This window comes from Pan troglodytes, chromosome 11 (assembly GCF_028858775.2).
Source record: "Pan troglodytes isolate AG18354 chromosome 11, NHGRI_mPanTro3-v2.0_pri, whole genome shotgun sequence".
In the NCBI taxonomy this organism is placed as follows: domain Eukaryota; kingdom Metazoa; phylum Chordata; class Mammalia; order Primates; family Hominidae; genus Pan; species Pan troglodytes.
The window spans coordinates 15,921,341-15,937,447 of record NC_072409.2 but is presented as its reverse complement, the minus strand read 5'-3'; the positions used below and the strand labels follow the sequence as shown (position 1 = coordinate 15,937,447).

The following is a 16,107-nucleotide window of genomic DNA, read 5'->3' as shown; positions in this document are numbered from 1 at the left end:
AAAAAGGAGAAGGAGAAGGAGAAGAAGGGGAAGAAGAAGGAGGAGAAGGAGGAGGAGGAGGAGGAGGAGAAGAAGATTAGGAAAAGGAAGATGCTTGAGCCTAGCACACTTGGAACACTGTGTTTACTGACCTCAATATGTATGTTAGGGTGGGGATGTCTTTAAGGAGTTAGGATGAGGTCTATATAGCTAGATTTAAAAACTGAAAGATTTGAAACCTGCCACCGACTTGTCTTCTGCTGAATTTTTGCTCTAGGCCAGAAGCTCATTGGATGGATAAGAGCCCTCTCTAACTCTCTGCCTTTTCTTATTAAAGGAAATTTTATTAAAGGAATATTCCTTATTAAAGGAATATTGAAATTTGTAGGAGAGGGATGGCATAGAGTCTCATTTATGATTAGTGACAAATGCTTCCAATGAGATAGCAGCCTTATTTCCCTACTGGTTAGGTAAGGATTAGCTCTGCTGAGTGATTGCTTTGTTTTGTTGGATGCAAGATGGAAGCTGGGGAAGGACACATGGATTTTGTTGCATTCTGGTCCCTAGATAACCAGAATATTTGGATATACCTGAAGTCTTTCCAATGCTGATGTATCAGTTTTCTATTACTGCTTTAACAAATTACCACAAGCTTAGTGCTTTAGAAAAACCTCACAAATGTTATTATATCACAGTTCTGGAGGTCAGAAGTCTAAAATGGCTATCACTGGGTTAAAACTGAAGAGGTTGGCATTTGTTCGAGAGGTTCTAGAGCATAATCTTGTTTTCTTGCTTTTTTCTAGCTTGTAGAGCCCACTTGCATTCCTTATCTCATGGCCCCTTCCTTCATCCTCTGAGCCAACAACATAACATCTTCGAATACCTCTCTGATTCTGACTCTTCTATGTCTTCTTCCACATTTAAGGGACTCATTATCACACTGGGCCAACCCAGATAATCCAGGATATGCTCCCCATTTTAAAGTCAGCTGATTAGCAACCTTAATTCCATCTACAACCTTAATCCCGCCTTGGAATGCACCACAGCAGATTTACAGGTTCTGGAGATTAGGATGTGGACATCTTTGGGGGTTCTTATTCTGCTTACCACAGCTGACTAGCAGGTGTTGTGTTTTAAGATGACAGGAGTACCCAAGAGGGAGCTGAAAACTTGGAGTACACTTAAAATCTCACTTCTTTTGCCATCTTTTGATAATAGCCTTCACAGTTTGTTATGGGATGAGTGTTATTGCCTAGGGAGGAAAGGGAGACTGGATTGGAAAAGAACTAGAAAATGCATACTTTGAATATAATTTAAGATAATGTCACTTAAACTGCTTTGTGTTGACAGTAAACAATAAAGCGTAAATAAATTTCCCTAAAATATTTTCTCATAGCCAGTCTAGTCTTTACTTTCTCAACATGCCAGGGAATCACAAGAAATCCACAACCACCAAGGGGAAGAAGTCTAAATGATGTTAAATGGAAATGTGCCTTCCCACAAGGTTGGAACAGAGAGGTTGGCAAGGCTGAGGGGAAAGGGAGGGCAAGAAGGAAATGGGAAATGTAGGAGAGATGCAGGTTTTGCAGGGCCTTTAAGCCATATTAAGGTTGTTACACTCTAATCTTAAAGGTCAATGGGAATCCTTTGAGAATTTTTAGACAGGGAAGTCATGTTGAAAGGTAGTTTAAAAAAAGATCTCCAAGACTGAAGTAGAGAAAATGAATTGATACAATCCCTAATTTCTTAGGAACCCTCTACATAATTGAAACAAATAAAAATGTATGCATAATGATAACTGTTCTAATGAGAACGCATGGACACAGGGAGGGGAACAACACACACTGGGGCCTGTCGGGGGGTGCGGGAGGAAGAGCATCAGGATAAACAGCTAATGCATGTGGGGCTTAATACCTAGGTGATGAACCCAGATGCAGCAAACCACCATGGCACACGTTTACCTGTGTAACAAACCTGCACGTCCTGCACATGTACCCCAGAACTTAAATTAGGAATACTATTCTTTACATACTTTTATTTGAAAAGGCCACCTCTCATCTGAAATTTAACAATGGCTGGTGAAGTCAGATCTTCTAATGGTTGCTGTACCATGACTGATGGCTTGGAATACTCGCCACATTAACTTTTGGGAGCAGTAACTTGGCTGAAACAGCTTTCTCCACAGCCTAGTCCTCAGTCACACAGGTGCAAGATTTATGTTTTGTTATCGAACCAAGAAATGCTGACTCTCAGTAACATTTGCCTCAATGCTTTTTTCTAGTTTTCTTACATAACATATAAGGAAAAATATGAGAAGCAGGTTAAATTTTGCACTTTCTGAAATAAAGCATATTTTATATATATATATATATATATATATATATATATATATATATATATATATGTATTTTTAAGTTCTGGGGTACATGTGCAGGATGTGCAGGTTTGTTACATAGGTAAACCTGTGCCATGGTGGTTTGTTGTACCTATCATCCCATCGCCTAGGCGTTAAGCCCAGAATGCATTATATATTTTTTCTGATGCTCTTCCTCCCCACAGACCCCCGATAGGCCCCAGTGTGTGTTGTTCCTCTCCCTGTGTCTACGTTAAAACGTACATCTTTTAATATGACTGCTAAAAATGATAATTTCAGAGCCTCTAATATTCTCAAGCATTCTTCATCTCCATCAGAGGGCAAAGGAATATGAGCCTTGAGAACCAGAGCAGCGTGTCCGAGTTCCTCCTCCTGGGCCTCCCCATCCGGCCAGAGCAGCAGGCTGTGTTCTTCACCCTGTTCCTGGGCATGTACCTGACCACGGTGCTGGGAAACCTGCTCATCATGCTGCTCATCCAGCTGGACTCTCACCTTCACACCCCCATGTACTTCTTCCTCAGCCACTTGGCTCTCACTGACATCTCCTTTTCATCTGTCACTGTCCCTAAGATGCTGATGGACATGCGGACTAAGTACAAATCGATCCTCTATGAGGAATGCATTTCTCAGATGTATTTTTTTATATTTTTTACTGACCTGGACAGCTTCCTTATTACATCAATGGCATATGACCGATATGTTGCCATATGTCACCCTCTCCACTACACTGTCATCATGAGGGAAGAGCTCTGTGTCTTCTTAGTGGCTGTATCTTGGATTCTGTCTTGTGCCAGCTCCCTCTCTCACACCCTTCTCCTGACCCGGCTGTCTTTCTGTGCTGCGAACACCATCCCCCATGTCTTCTGTGACCTTGCTGCCCTGCTCAAGCTGTCCTGCTCAGATATCTTCCTCAATGAGCTGGTCATGTTCACAGTAGGGGTGGTGGTCATTACCCTGCCATTCATGTGTATCCTGGTATCATATGGCTACATTGGGGCCACCATCCTGAGGGTCCCTTCAACCAAAGGGATCCACAAAGCATTGTCCACATGTGGCTCCCATCTCTCTGTGGTGTCTCTCTATTATGGGTCAATATTTGGCCAGTACCTTTTCCCGACTGTAAGCAGTTCTATTGACAAGGATGTCATTGTGGCTCTCATGTACACGGTGGTCACACCCATGTTGAACCCCTTTATCTACAGCCTTAGGAACAGGGACATGAAAGAGGCCCTTGGGAAACTCTTCAGTAGAGCAACATTTTTCTCTTGGTGACATCTGACTTTTTAAAAAATTAGAATCTCATTTTGGTTTATCTCATGTATTTGATTTTCCATTTGAATATGTCTCAAAACATTTTATGTCCTGAAGCCCTAAGACAAATGTTAACATGTTGAATGTAATTGGTAAATATTTGTTGACCAGAATTCCATTCTCTTATTAACAATGTTATTCTTTATAGTTTTTGATCAGTGAATGCCAAATTTTATTATTTATTTCTGCAACTTGGAGAAGGGACATAATAACGCAATAATATACAGTTTTCTTATCCCTTATTTGAGGAGATGTTTGGAGACATATATATTTTTGGCCTATAATCCCAGGCTTTAACACAACATAGAATTGAAAGAATTAGCTGTATTATTTTACTATTCTCTCTAATGTAGACTGAGTGGTATCATTAGTGACGTAGTGCTTCATACCAGTCTCCTTGGAAATATAACCAAATTCAAGTGCTAACTCTTGGAAAGTGTCATTTTCCTAAAAGTGCCACTCCAGATTCAGCACTGACTGTCTTTCATGAAGGATAGTCCTGTCTTCCAAATGAAGAATGAAAAGTAACACTTCTCAAATGTTAGGGTACATGAGAATTTCTGGAAAGATTGTCAAAACTCAGATTCCTTTGATCTACCACTACAAATTATGATTTAGTAGAATTTTGGGTGAGGTCTAAGAATTTGCATTCCTAACAAGCTGCCAGATGAAACAATGCTGTAGAATGTTTACTAAATCTTGGAAGTTGTGGGACACACATTTATAACACCTCATCTGAATTCTGGTAGTAGATGGGATGAAACAAGAGACACCTTAAGTTATTTCAGTAATAGAGAAATCAGTGATTCATGCTGATATTTTTGGATTAACTCTAGCTGTGGTAAATTCCTCTCCCCAGTCTCTAAATTATCTCATTTGTATATAATATAGAAATACCCAGCTACTCCATATCATGGTTTGTATCATCACGCCAACCTATATATGTAATGAAAATGAAGCCAAAGTTTGGAAAAACACTACATCCAGTGTCCATCTGTGACTTCTTGTTTCCATTAAGCCTCGTGGAATTTCAGTGTGCCATGTAACTTTTCTAATGTCACTCAAAATGCTCTGATTTTCCTTGAACGATTGGGGCAGGTTCACGTGATCTATAATAACTCTAACAACATATTTTCATATTTCTGAACTAACTGAAACAATCATTTCACACATGATGCACATTAAATTGTATATTGGTTAGAAAACACTAGATGATTTCAGAAAAACTATAACCCCACAAAGGAACACAAGTTCTTGGCAGAATATTGAACAATTTTATGTTAAATGGTGTCATTCATTTATAAATGGCTCACTTAGTTTGCCATGTTTTTTGACATATCCCATAAAATAGCATTTGTTGTGGATCCAATCCATGTTATTGTTTTTTTTTACCCCAGTCTTTATATCCGCTCTTTTTGTTACATTGGCTGTATGCAAAATGCAATATGTTTACTCAATTTTATACATAAAGATAAGGCTAATTACTATGTAAGCAGTAACTGGGATGGCATTGGTGATGGCTTAAACTGGAGTCTGAGATGCGAGGATAGAAATACTTGTGCATTTTGAAGGAGTTTGATATTTGATCTATGTGTGGAATATTGCAGTAGCAACTTCCCTGTTATTCAGCTAATTTCATTCCATAACCTTTCACCTAGGCTTTGGGTGGGTGAAAACAATCCGGCGTTGTTGCCTGTGTTTCCACAGAGTTCAACCTGAACTTCCATTGTTCATGTATTTTCACAAGCATTTTTTTTATTATTTTACTTTAAGTTCTGGGATACATGTGCTGAATGTGCAGGTTTGTTACATAGGTATACATGTACCATGGTGGTTTGCTGCATGTATCAACCGGTCATTTGGTTTTAAGCCCCGCATGTATTAGGTATTTGTCCTAATGCTGTCCCTCCCCTTGCTCCCCACCCCCCGACAGGCCCTGGTGTGTGATGTTCCCCTCCCTGGGTCCATGTGCTCTCATCATTCAACTCCCACTTATGATTCACGAGCATTTTCACAGTTGTTTCTCCTCTTTTCAAAAGGGCAAGCCGCAGACACTAAGGAATTAAGACAATGCAGCACATTAAAAATGATGCTTTTGAAGATATTAAAGTAGCCTTGATCCGACAGCTCACAAAAGAGATGATTTTAAGGCATTTCATAGTCTTTAATAAAATTTCATAGTGAATAAAATAAAACATCTTAAGTAGATATGTATGTATAGATGTGCATAGACATAGAAATGCAAACATGGTGACAGTAAATTATCACAGAAAATGAAAGCTATAAAGTACTATAAAATAAATCCCATTATGTACACAGACATGTTTATGAATAAGTCATTTTATTTTTCATTTTATTATTATTTTTTAATTTCAACTTTTGTTTGACATTCGTGGGGTGCATGTCCAGGTTTGTTACATGGGTATATTGCATGATGCTGAGGTTTGGGTTACAAATGATATATCATCACCCAGATAGTGAGCGTAGTACCCAATAGTTGGTTTTTCAACCTTTCTCTAGTAGTCTTCAGTGTCTATTGCTCCCATCTTTATGTCCACGTGTACCTAATGTTTAGCTCCCACTTATAAGTGAGAACATGCAGTATTTGGTTTTCTGTTTCTGTGTTAATTTGCTTAGGATAATGGCCTCCAGTTACATCCATGTTGCTGCAAAGGACATGATTTCATTCTTTTTGATGGCTTCGTAGTATTCCATGGTGTACTACATTTTCTTTATCCAGTGCACCATTGATAAACACCTAAGTTGATTCCATGTCTTTGCTATTGTGGATAGTGAAAATGCCCTCTTAGAAGGATAAAAAATGAATCATGAAAGGGTGAGATACTTTGACTTTCTCCTTTGTTTTCATGTTTATATTATTTGTATTTCCATCATAAAGAGGAGTTAGTTTTATAAGCAGCAAACCAAAAAAGAATTTTCATTTGAGAGAAAAATCTCTATAGACATCTCAACCTAACACCTAACCAGGGGAAACCAGAATCTGGCAGGGGAGGTCTTTCCCCATCTCTTTTTGGACTTAAATTCACAGGGCCTGACACTCTTCCTAAGTACAGAGATTCCTTGCAGTCTGCCCTTAGAGCCACTTGCCTCAGAATTTTCTGGCCCCAGATCTCATGAATGAATATCTCCACAGGTGGAGCTGGGACCTGATCTTTAACAAGCTCCCCAGGTGATTTTGATGAACATCGAAGCTTAGAGACCACTGCCCGAGGGCATCTCTCCTGGGGAGAGTAGGAGGAAAACTGAGCAATTAATGCATGTTTATTTAACGCAAGTCTCTAACCTTGAGCTTTGTGCCCTGTCCCCTTGTGTCCTCTCCCTGGTGGGTAGAATAGACTTGTTACCTCTCCATTTCTGAAGCCTGTAAATTGAGAAGAGTAAGCTCCAGGTTCATGACTTCTTTCTCCGATGTCAGTGAGGTTTAGGACCACAGAATTCGGAGGCTAACTCTGGTCCCTTGGTCTCCTAGAAAGAAGCTGAGAAACCAGTCCATACTCCCAGGAATGACTTGAGCATAAAGTTCAGATCAGGACTGGGTATCCTTCTCCAGGAGCAGGTGTGTGTGTGTGTGTGTGTGTGTGTGTGTGTGTGTGTGTGTGTGTACACAGGTGCTCAGCATTTCTCTGTGCTCTTCTGGAGTCATTTTTTATTCCCAGTTCCTAAAGACAGGGATGCAACAATCACCACCGGCCAATGACTCTCATATCTTTAACCCCACGTTGTGGGGAGATGAGGGATGGGGCCAGCTGGCTACATAAATTGGTGGGCATATCCTCAAAATCCAAGCTAGGGGTCTCATCATTCATGTTCTAGATATTAGAATGTGGGCTTATTTACTGCATACGTGTTAGAGAGCCCTCTCTAATATTTCTTTCCAAAGTCCCTGATCATTTCCTTCCCTTTAGACAGCACAGCTACTTTCTGAAAGTATATTTGAAGGACATGTTTAGCTAGAGAGCTTTGGGTCCTTTCTTCTTTTGTGTAGCATCCATACTGCGTCTTCTTATTACAATCTGCTTGATAATTTCCTGCCTGTAATCTGTAGTGTATTCTTAAACCTTCATCAGAGGCAGCAAACTTTGAGCCCAGGCAACATCTACTACCCCAGTAATTTTTGCCTGGTTTGCACTGAATATAAGACACTGAGTTTGTTCCCTAGAGGTCTTTGCACTTTATTTTAATGGAAACAATGTCATCTCATATACGACACCTTCTATGGATGAGGTGTTTTTATAGACCTTACCTTATTTAATTTTTACTATAATTCAGGGATTATGTTCACAATTCTAGAGAGGAAAAGCTGAGGCTCCTAAGATGTGCACTACCTTGCCCAAAGACATACAACTTTGATTTGAATCCCTTCTGTCTGACTTCAAAACCTGTGCTTTGTCTTCTACTATAATACACAACCTCACTGTAAAGGAAATATCAGTTATCAGCAAGCAGTAGTTGAGGTTTTAGTGATCAAGAGGCTGAATGTGGTGGAGTGGAGTCCATACATGGTCTTTACATAGAATTTATGCAGATAGAAATAGGCATGGCTGAATTGGATTCAGGGGACTTTATCAAAATCCTAAATCCCATGGATTAAATAGATTTACAAGTTCAAGAAGGAGTCATCTAATTGATATAGCATGAGAGAAACCAGAAGAGAATGGAGAAGGAGAGGGAGAAGTCCAGAATAGTGAGATACCTGAGCCATCATTCTCTAGGGTGTGGTTGGATGCTGCCTTTCTGCCCAACTTCATTATTGCTGTTTCTGGCCTTTGCCTGCATCAGGTCATGATCTCATGATGTAGTGGCCTTGTGGCGCCTGAACTCTGCCAGTATCTGCCTGTTGAAAGGAGTGGGCAATCAGGAGGGAGAAATAAAGGAGACTCAGGAAATGGCAGGTGAGAAACTAATATAAATTGGTTCAGATTGTATGCAGTCATTCTTCACAAATGTTTTCTTATTAACATTCACAATATTCTCATGACTTAGGCTCATAGTCTCATCTCCAGATTAGAGATGAGAAAACTGAAGCTCAGGCCAACTGGATCACTTCCCCAGAACTCACAAATATGAAGATATGAAGTGATGTTGCCAGGACTTGAATCTAGGGCTAATTGCAATGCTTTTGTCAGTACAACATACTACCCTCAGACACTAGGCTCTATCCTTAAGGTCACAGCCCCAGGGAGCCTTAAAATGCTGGAGTGAGCAGGTGCAGACGGGGAACCTGGGCCAGGCATTCTTGCCCCTTTTCTCTATGGGTCCATTCGGAACTCTGTTATGTTGGCTGCCTTTTGGTAAGTTTCAAAGGAAGGATGGTATTCTCATATGAAACAGGAGTATGCTCAACTCACCAGCTTAAAGAAGCAAAGAATTTTAAGCCTATCCTTAACCTGTATAAAGCTCTTCTGAATTTTTCTCCCAATTAAGAACTGTTATAATGAAATCCTCACATTTTCTATTTACTTAGTATATGTTGGTATATATATTAGGCATTTGGCATTGCTTTTTGACTTAAAGGGAACTTTTCAATTAAGACACGGTAGCATTATAAACTCATTCCTACTGGCCTTGCAGGATTTGGTAACTTAGGTTTAGAATATCTTTTTGAGGTGTTTTTTTTTTTTTATGTTCCAGGGTACATGTGCAGGATGTGCAGGTTCGTTACACAGGTAAACGTGTGCCATGGTGGTTTGCTGCACCTGTCAACCCCATCACCTAGGTATTAAGCCTGGCATTCGTTAGCTCTTTTTCCTGATGCTCTCACCCCCTCAAGCTCCCTAGACAGGTCCCAGTGTGTATTGTTCTCCTCCCTGTGTTCTCGTTGTTCAGCTCCCACTTATAAGTGAGAACATGTGGTGTTTGGTTTTCTGTTCCTGCATTAGTTTGCTGAGGATAATGGCTTCCAGCTCCATCCATGTCCCTGCATAGGACATGGTCTCATTCCTTTTTATGTATGTTCATTGCAGCACTATTCCCAATAGCAAAGACATGGAATCAACTCAAATGTCCATCAATGATAGACTGGATAAAGAAAATGTGGCACATATATGCCATGGCTTTAGAATATTTTAATGGGTAGATAGTGGCTGTGGAGGAAGCTGGCATATTTTTCTCATTCCTGATTTTAATGGAAATGCTTTAAAATGTCTCCACTAGGTATGGTGTTTACTGTATTATTTAGTTTACTGAGTGTCTTAGTCAGTTGGGCTGCTATAGCTGGGTGACTTTAAACAGCAGACATTTATTTGTTACAGTTCTGGAGCCTGGGAAGCCCCAGATCAAGGTACCAGCAGATTTGGTTGCTGGTGCGGGTCCACTTTCTGGTTAGCAGATGGCTGCCTTCCTGCTGAGTCCTCACATGGCAATGCCAGAGACACTCTTGTGTTTCTTCTTATAAGGGCAATAATCCCATTCATGGGGTTCTACCCTCATGACCTAATTACCTCCTGAAGCTCTCACCTTTAAATATTTTGTGTAAGATTTACTTTTTTTATGGCAGTGATATTGTAATCAATAGACAAGTTTTTTTTTCTCATCAACTTTATACATAATGAAAACTTTGGCTGTTTATCTTTGATCCAATTTCTTTTGGATATGTGTTATGGAAATTTCATCCCTATATGTTGCTTACTAATAGATTTTGAAGTCAAATTTTAAAAAGTTCAATATGTTACAACATGAAGGCTCATGACTAGCCTGATGATTGTTTTTAAAAGTACATAAACAATGGAAATTGGAAAGACGTTATCTTACGATCCATCTGCTAATACGGTGTGAAGCTTTCTCTTTACTGACTAGACATGGCTGGTCTTCTCTTCTATTTCAAACCCTCTACTCTCTTGGCGAATTATCCCATTTTGAGTGATAAAACCATCTACTTGAAATGATTTTTTGTAGGGACATAGCAATGTAGACAGACATTGGCATATTCATCAGTAGCAAGGATCTTATTCTTATCTGCTGCTGTAAATCAACATTTGTTTGTTTCTGCCTTTTTCAGTGTCCCTCTATTCCCAGCAGAGAGAAGACTGTCAGCATGAAGAGGGAGAATCAGAGCAGTGTGTCTGAGTTCCTCCTCCTGGGCCTCCCCATCTGGCCAGAGCAGCAGGCTGTGTTCTTCACCCTGTTCCTGGGCATGTACCTGATCACGGTGCTGGGGAACCTGCTCATCATCCTGCTCATCCGGCTGGACTCTCACCTTCACACCCCCATGTTCTTCTTCCTCAGCCACTTGGCTCTCACTGACATCTCCCTTTCATCTGTCACTGTCCCAAAGATGTTATTAAGCATGCAAACTCAGGATCAATCCATTCTTTATGCAGGGTGTGTAACTCAGATGTATTTTTTCATATTTTTCACTGATCTAGACAATTTCCTTCTCACTTCAATGGCATACGATCGGTATGTGGCCATCTGTCACCCCCTCCGCTATACCACTATCATGAAAGAGGGACTGTGTAACTTACTAGTCGCTGTGTCCTGGATCCTCTCCTGTACCAATGCCCTGTTTCACACTCTCCTCCTGGCCCAGCTGTCCTTTTGTGCTGACAACACCATCCCCCATTTCTTCTGTGATCTTGTTGCCCTACTCAAGCTCTCATGCTCAGACATCTCCCTCAATGAGCTGGTCATTTTCACAGTGGGACAGGCAGTCATTACTCTACCACTAATATGCATCTTGATCTCTTATGGCCACATTGGGGTCACCATCCTGAAGGCTCCATCTACTAAGGGCATCTTCAAAGCTTTGTCCACCTGTGGCTCTCACCTCTCTGTGGTGTCTCTGTATTATGGCACAATTATTGGACTGTATTTTCTCCCCTCATCCAGTGCCTCCAGTGACAAGGACGTAATTGCCTCTGTGATGTACACGGTGATCACCCCATTGCTGAATCCCTTCATTTGTAGCCTAAGGAACAGGGACATAAAGGGAGCCCTGGAGAGACTCTTCAACAGGGCAACAGTCTTATCTCAATGACATTTACTCTTCTTTATAACAGACATATGTATTGACCTATTTCCAGATCATAGATCCTTACTTCTGATCCCAGCAAGGGATAAGTGCTCAGTAACTCTCTGATGACTTGAATTGCATTCTGTTACAGTTATTCTCCCTTTTCCTCTTTAGTGCAAATTGTGAATTCTGAATTTACATAATTGTTTATTTATCTTGCCTATTAGATTCAGAAATTACATAGTTAACAGAACTTAAATCCTTCATTTTATTTCCTGGAAATTTATTTGTTCTTAGGAATTGTTTAAATATGTTGACTAACAGGATTCCCTTGCCATAGAAAAGTTGAAGGATTGGGTACTTGTAAAGGCATTTCCCTTTCTTTCTTCCCATTCAGTTCTCTTCTCACATTTTTTATTGTTGTTGCTGATGGTGGTGGGTAAGGAGAAGAAACTATATAGTACCCTTTACAGATCCAAAAAGCTATTCACTGTCATAAGTTCAGCTGTTCCACTTCAGAACTTGAGGTTCCTCTTCTAGACTACAATAACTTTCATTCAACAGTTCACTTTCAGACCCATGTTTATGAAGCTTTCTGACTACACATGTGAGTTTCAATCACGCCGCAGACTCACTCCAGGTAATGAATGAGAAGAACAAAAAAGTCTTCACAGTCAGGAGCCTTCTGTTGCCGTCACTAAATTTGATCCCTTTCCCATTCAGTGTCTTCGTTGTCTTTCTTATTGAAAAGCATTTCTACTCAGCTTAATGGCCCCTAGTTTGTATTATATGCCCAAGTCATCTTTTATCTTTTTCTTCTATCTTCTATGGTCTCCGCCATCCAGTGAAGGGCATATAGGTCTCTTTTTTCATTCCTCTACTTAAAGATAAACAGAACTACAAATGCTTCTGAGAAGCAGCAACGTGTAGCTGCAAGAGAAGAATATTTGGAAAGCTACATCTCATTTGTAATCTCTATATACCAGGGTGGTGGCTGCGTGGCCTCAGACAATTCACCCAATTCCTTTGAACCTCAATTTCTTCTTCTGTATAGGTGAAAAAAGTTCTGCAACACCTAACATATTTTATTTGAAGTAAATGCAGTAATAAATTGGGCTTAACACTACAGCTGACCAAGAATAATGAATGTGGATTTTCTCTACCTTCTCCATCAGAGATGAGTTTTGAAGCAGGACTTGTGCAGACACTCCTGAATTATGGTGACCATGGGCAGCTTGTCATGTTGGTTATATTCCCAATTCAAAAGCAATAAACTGCCCTAGGACACAGCAACATATCTGTTCTGGCTTCAGCTAGAACCAAATAACTAAAGGGCAATGAACAAGTGAGTTCATGTGTGGGTAGGTAAGGAAAGGCAGATCAGAAAAAGACCTTACTCTTCACTTGTTTGATATTGACTCAAAGAGTGATCCTTCATCGGGGGCTCATGTAGCTGCCTTTTGGCATCCCAGATTCCTTTGTAGAACAAGAAAGAGTGCCACCCCCACTCCTTGCTGCAAGCACAGGGTCACTTTGTTTACAGGCTTAGCCCCGACCTTTTCCAGAGCCAAAACCTGAACAGGGATAGAATCTTTATTGTTGGTTTATTGTTGGTCTAGGTAAAGCATGCCTTGATAGTCTCAGCACAATCATGACCTGCTGTACACTCTCATCTCTGCTATAGTGATGTGATCTGTAGAACTAAGTGCCTGACTCAGTTTCCCTGCCGGCACCCCAGTTCTGTTGTTCAGATCCCTGAAGATCTGCCTAGTCTTGTCAGGCCCATCCTCCAGAGAGACCAATATTGTCATTTATGTTTTTAGCCACAGGCTGGTGACACTTCTCTGAATGACTTTTCCTCAAGAAATGGCAAGCTCACTTGTCTGTTGGGAAGTGTTTCATCACTATCTGTCTTACCAGTCCACCTCATCTCCCAGATCAGTTTGTCTTGGTTTTGGACAGCCCAAAGCACACTGGGGTGCACCGTATTGATTTGAATATGCAAATAGAACTGAACATCAATCACATTGGAAGTGTGCACTTTATATGAGTGCATTTCCCTCTAGCCATGCCAGGGCTAGGATTCATGACCTTTTCCAGTGAAGCACCTCATTGAGTTTAGAACAAAGCTTGCTGCATTTTTGAAATCCATGAATGTGTGATTTTTTTCACAAGTTAACAAAGAGTTCTGAAAATTGGCAATTATGGACGTTTCAAGTGACCAGTGTACTTCCTTCTCAAAAGTTAACACTAATTCTTTCACAGTGTGACAATAGAACAATCTTCCTCAGAGGGCAGGAATCAAAACATCCTAGAACCAGGAACTCCAGCACTTGATTTTAGCACATATGTAACACACAATTCTGACATGGAAATTTTAAGAGTAAACAAAAATTATTCTATTTTGTCACAGATGGAAAGTGGAAGGGGAATTTGCTAAAGAATTAAGTTCACTTAGCTTTTGAAGGAAAAAATAAACCCATTAATGTTGTGATGGTTATATTATTTGAATCCAAGAACTGTGTGCATGTGTGTGTGTGTGTGTGTGTAACTCACATATACATACAATTTAATTTGTTTGTAATTAAGGACAAATGTTGGAATTAATACTAAAAATAGTAAAACATTCTTTATTTTATAGATTGTGCCCCTCAGTAGCCATTCAGCAAGTTACCTGTCTGTGCCAGGCAGTGTGCCTATTCTTGGTCAAACAGATCTGGATGAAGAGAAAGCCTCCAGGCAAAAGAAGCTCATATTCTGATAGTGTAGCAACAGGTAAACTAAGAAATATGCAAGAGTACAAAAAGTGCCTTAACGTAATAACACCACGAATAGTTGTGCTTATTTTGCATAGCTACTATGTGTCAGGCATTGTATTAAAAGCTGTACCTGTATTATCTCATTTAATCCTCATAATAATTCTACATATATACACTGTTACTATCTATATTTTACAGCTGGGAAAATTGAGGCTTAGAGACGATGAAATACTTACATGGTAGTAACACAAGGGCGTATAGTTAATGCTGCCTGGATATCAGCAAAAGCTTTACAGGGGAAGTAATTCTTCAGTTGGGGGTTGAAGGATGCTCAGGATTGATACATAATGGAACAAATGAGTCTAGGTAAAGTGGACAGAGTGGGCCAGGGCACTGAATTTGCATGGTATGTTCAGGGAAATGTAAGAAAAATGATGTTGCTATACATAGGTGTGTATGAGTCAAGGAAGCATCAAGAGGTGAGTCTAGACAGGGAGACAAAGACTATATTGTGAGGGGGGTAGATTGTCCTGTTAAGAGGTTTAGACATTGCCTTGCAAGTGACAGGCACCATTGGCTGGGGTGGGGTGGAATTGGGATTAATCTCAGGGAAGGTTATGTTTGTGTTTTCTAAAGATTACTCGGGTAACCAACGTGTGAGATGGTTTGGCAATGGATCGGAGTGCCTTGAATCAAGATGCTTAATTAGAAGGTCATTGTACATTCAGGTAACAGATAATGTGTGCCTGGATGAAGACAATGGCATATAGATAGAGAAGAGAATACTCTTGAAGGTAGACTAGACGGTATTGGTAATTGATGGGAAGTAGGTGATAGAATGAAGGATTGCTCTTGATTTATGGTTCTGTGGACTGATATTTAAGAACAAAATGGAAGACTAGGCACCTTAAATAATTTTGATTAGGTTTAACAGTCTTAAGGAAGTGAGGAAACAATCTGAAGACCATTTGCTTCTTAAAAATGGGTTCTGAGCAAGAAGAAAGCAAAACCCCCAAATAGGCAAGGGGCACCGGGAAGCTTTCTATCATGCTACCTCTCTCCATTACCCCACCTCTGATTCAAAGCACGCCCTGCTCATTACCCTACCAAGGTGCAAAGATTTATAAGTAACCTGTATGTCAGTGGGAATTATTTTAATGCTAACATCACATTAATTCTCTTTGACATAGATGACCTTAAAGGAATAGAAATTTGAGCTTAGGTTTTGGGGATGGGTGTAATAAGATAGTCATGTGCCTCATAATGATGTTTTGGTCAACAACAGACTCCATATGCCACAGTGGTTTCAAGCTCATAATGGAACTGAATAAATCCTATCACAGAAATACTTACCATAGTGTTACAGTTACCTACAGCATTTAGTACATTAACAAGCTGTACAGGTTTGTAGCCTAGGAGCATTAGTTATACCATATAGCTTAGCTGTATAGTAGGCCATCCCATCTAGGTTTGTGTAAGTGTACTTTATGATGTTTGCACAATGACAAAATTGCCCAGTGAAACATTTCTCAGAACATATCCACATAGTTAAGTAATGTATGACTGTATATCAAAGGAGGAATGAGTTTGGAACTTTGAATACATTGGTAACTCTTGGCTGGCTGGAATCGAGGAATGTTAGACTATTGAACAGTGATAGGCAACAGTGTCCGTTGATGAATCTTTGTATGCTGAGTGCTGACCTAACTCCT

At 40.1% G+C, this 16,107-nt stretch overlaps 2 protein-coding genes across 12 annotated transcripts in view; both read left to right on the top strand.

Annotated features, from left to right (window-relative positions):
- OR1J2 (olfactory receptor family 1 subfamily J member 2) overlaps positions 1-7,268 on the top strand; it is a 109,337-nt gene extending 102,069 nt beyond the window's left edge. For all 11 annotated transcript variants that reach the window (XM_054659050.2, XM_016961604.3, XM_054659046.2 and 8 more), the window contains one exon: positions 2,671-7,268. In XM_054659050.2, the coding sequence (XP_054515025.1) occupies positions 2,684-3,625 (942 nt within the window). In that variant the 5' untranslated portion in view covers positions 2,671-2,683 and the 3' untranslated portion in view covers positions 3,626-7,268. The remainder of the gene's footprint in view (positions 1-2,670) is intronic.
- Positions 7,269-10,340: 3,072 nt separating this feature from the next.
- On the top strand, positions 10,341-12,762 carry LOC129135392 (olfactory receptor 1J4). The gene has a single exon (XM_054659052.1). The coding sequence runs from the start codon at positions 10,719-10,721 to the stop codon at positions 11,658-11,660; it is 942 nt and encodes a 313-aa protein (XP_054515027.1). The 5' UTR covers positions 10,341-10,718; the 3' UTR covers positions 11,661-12,762.
- The last annotated feature ends 3,345 nt before the right edge of the window (positions 12,763-16,107 follow it).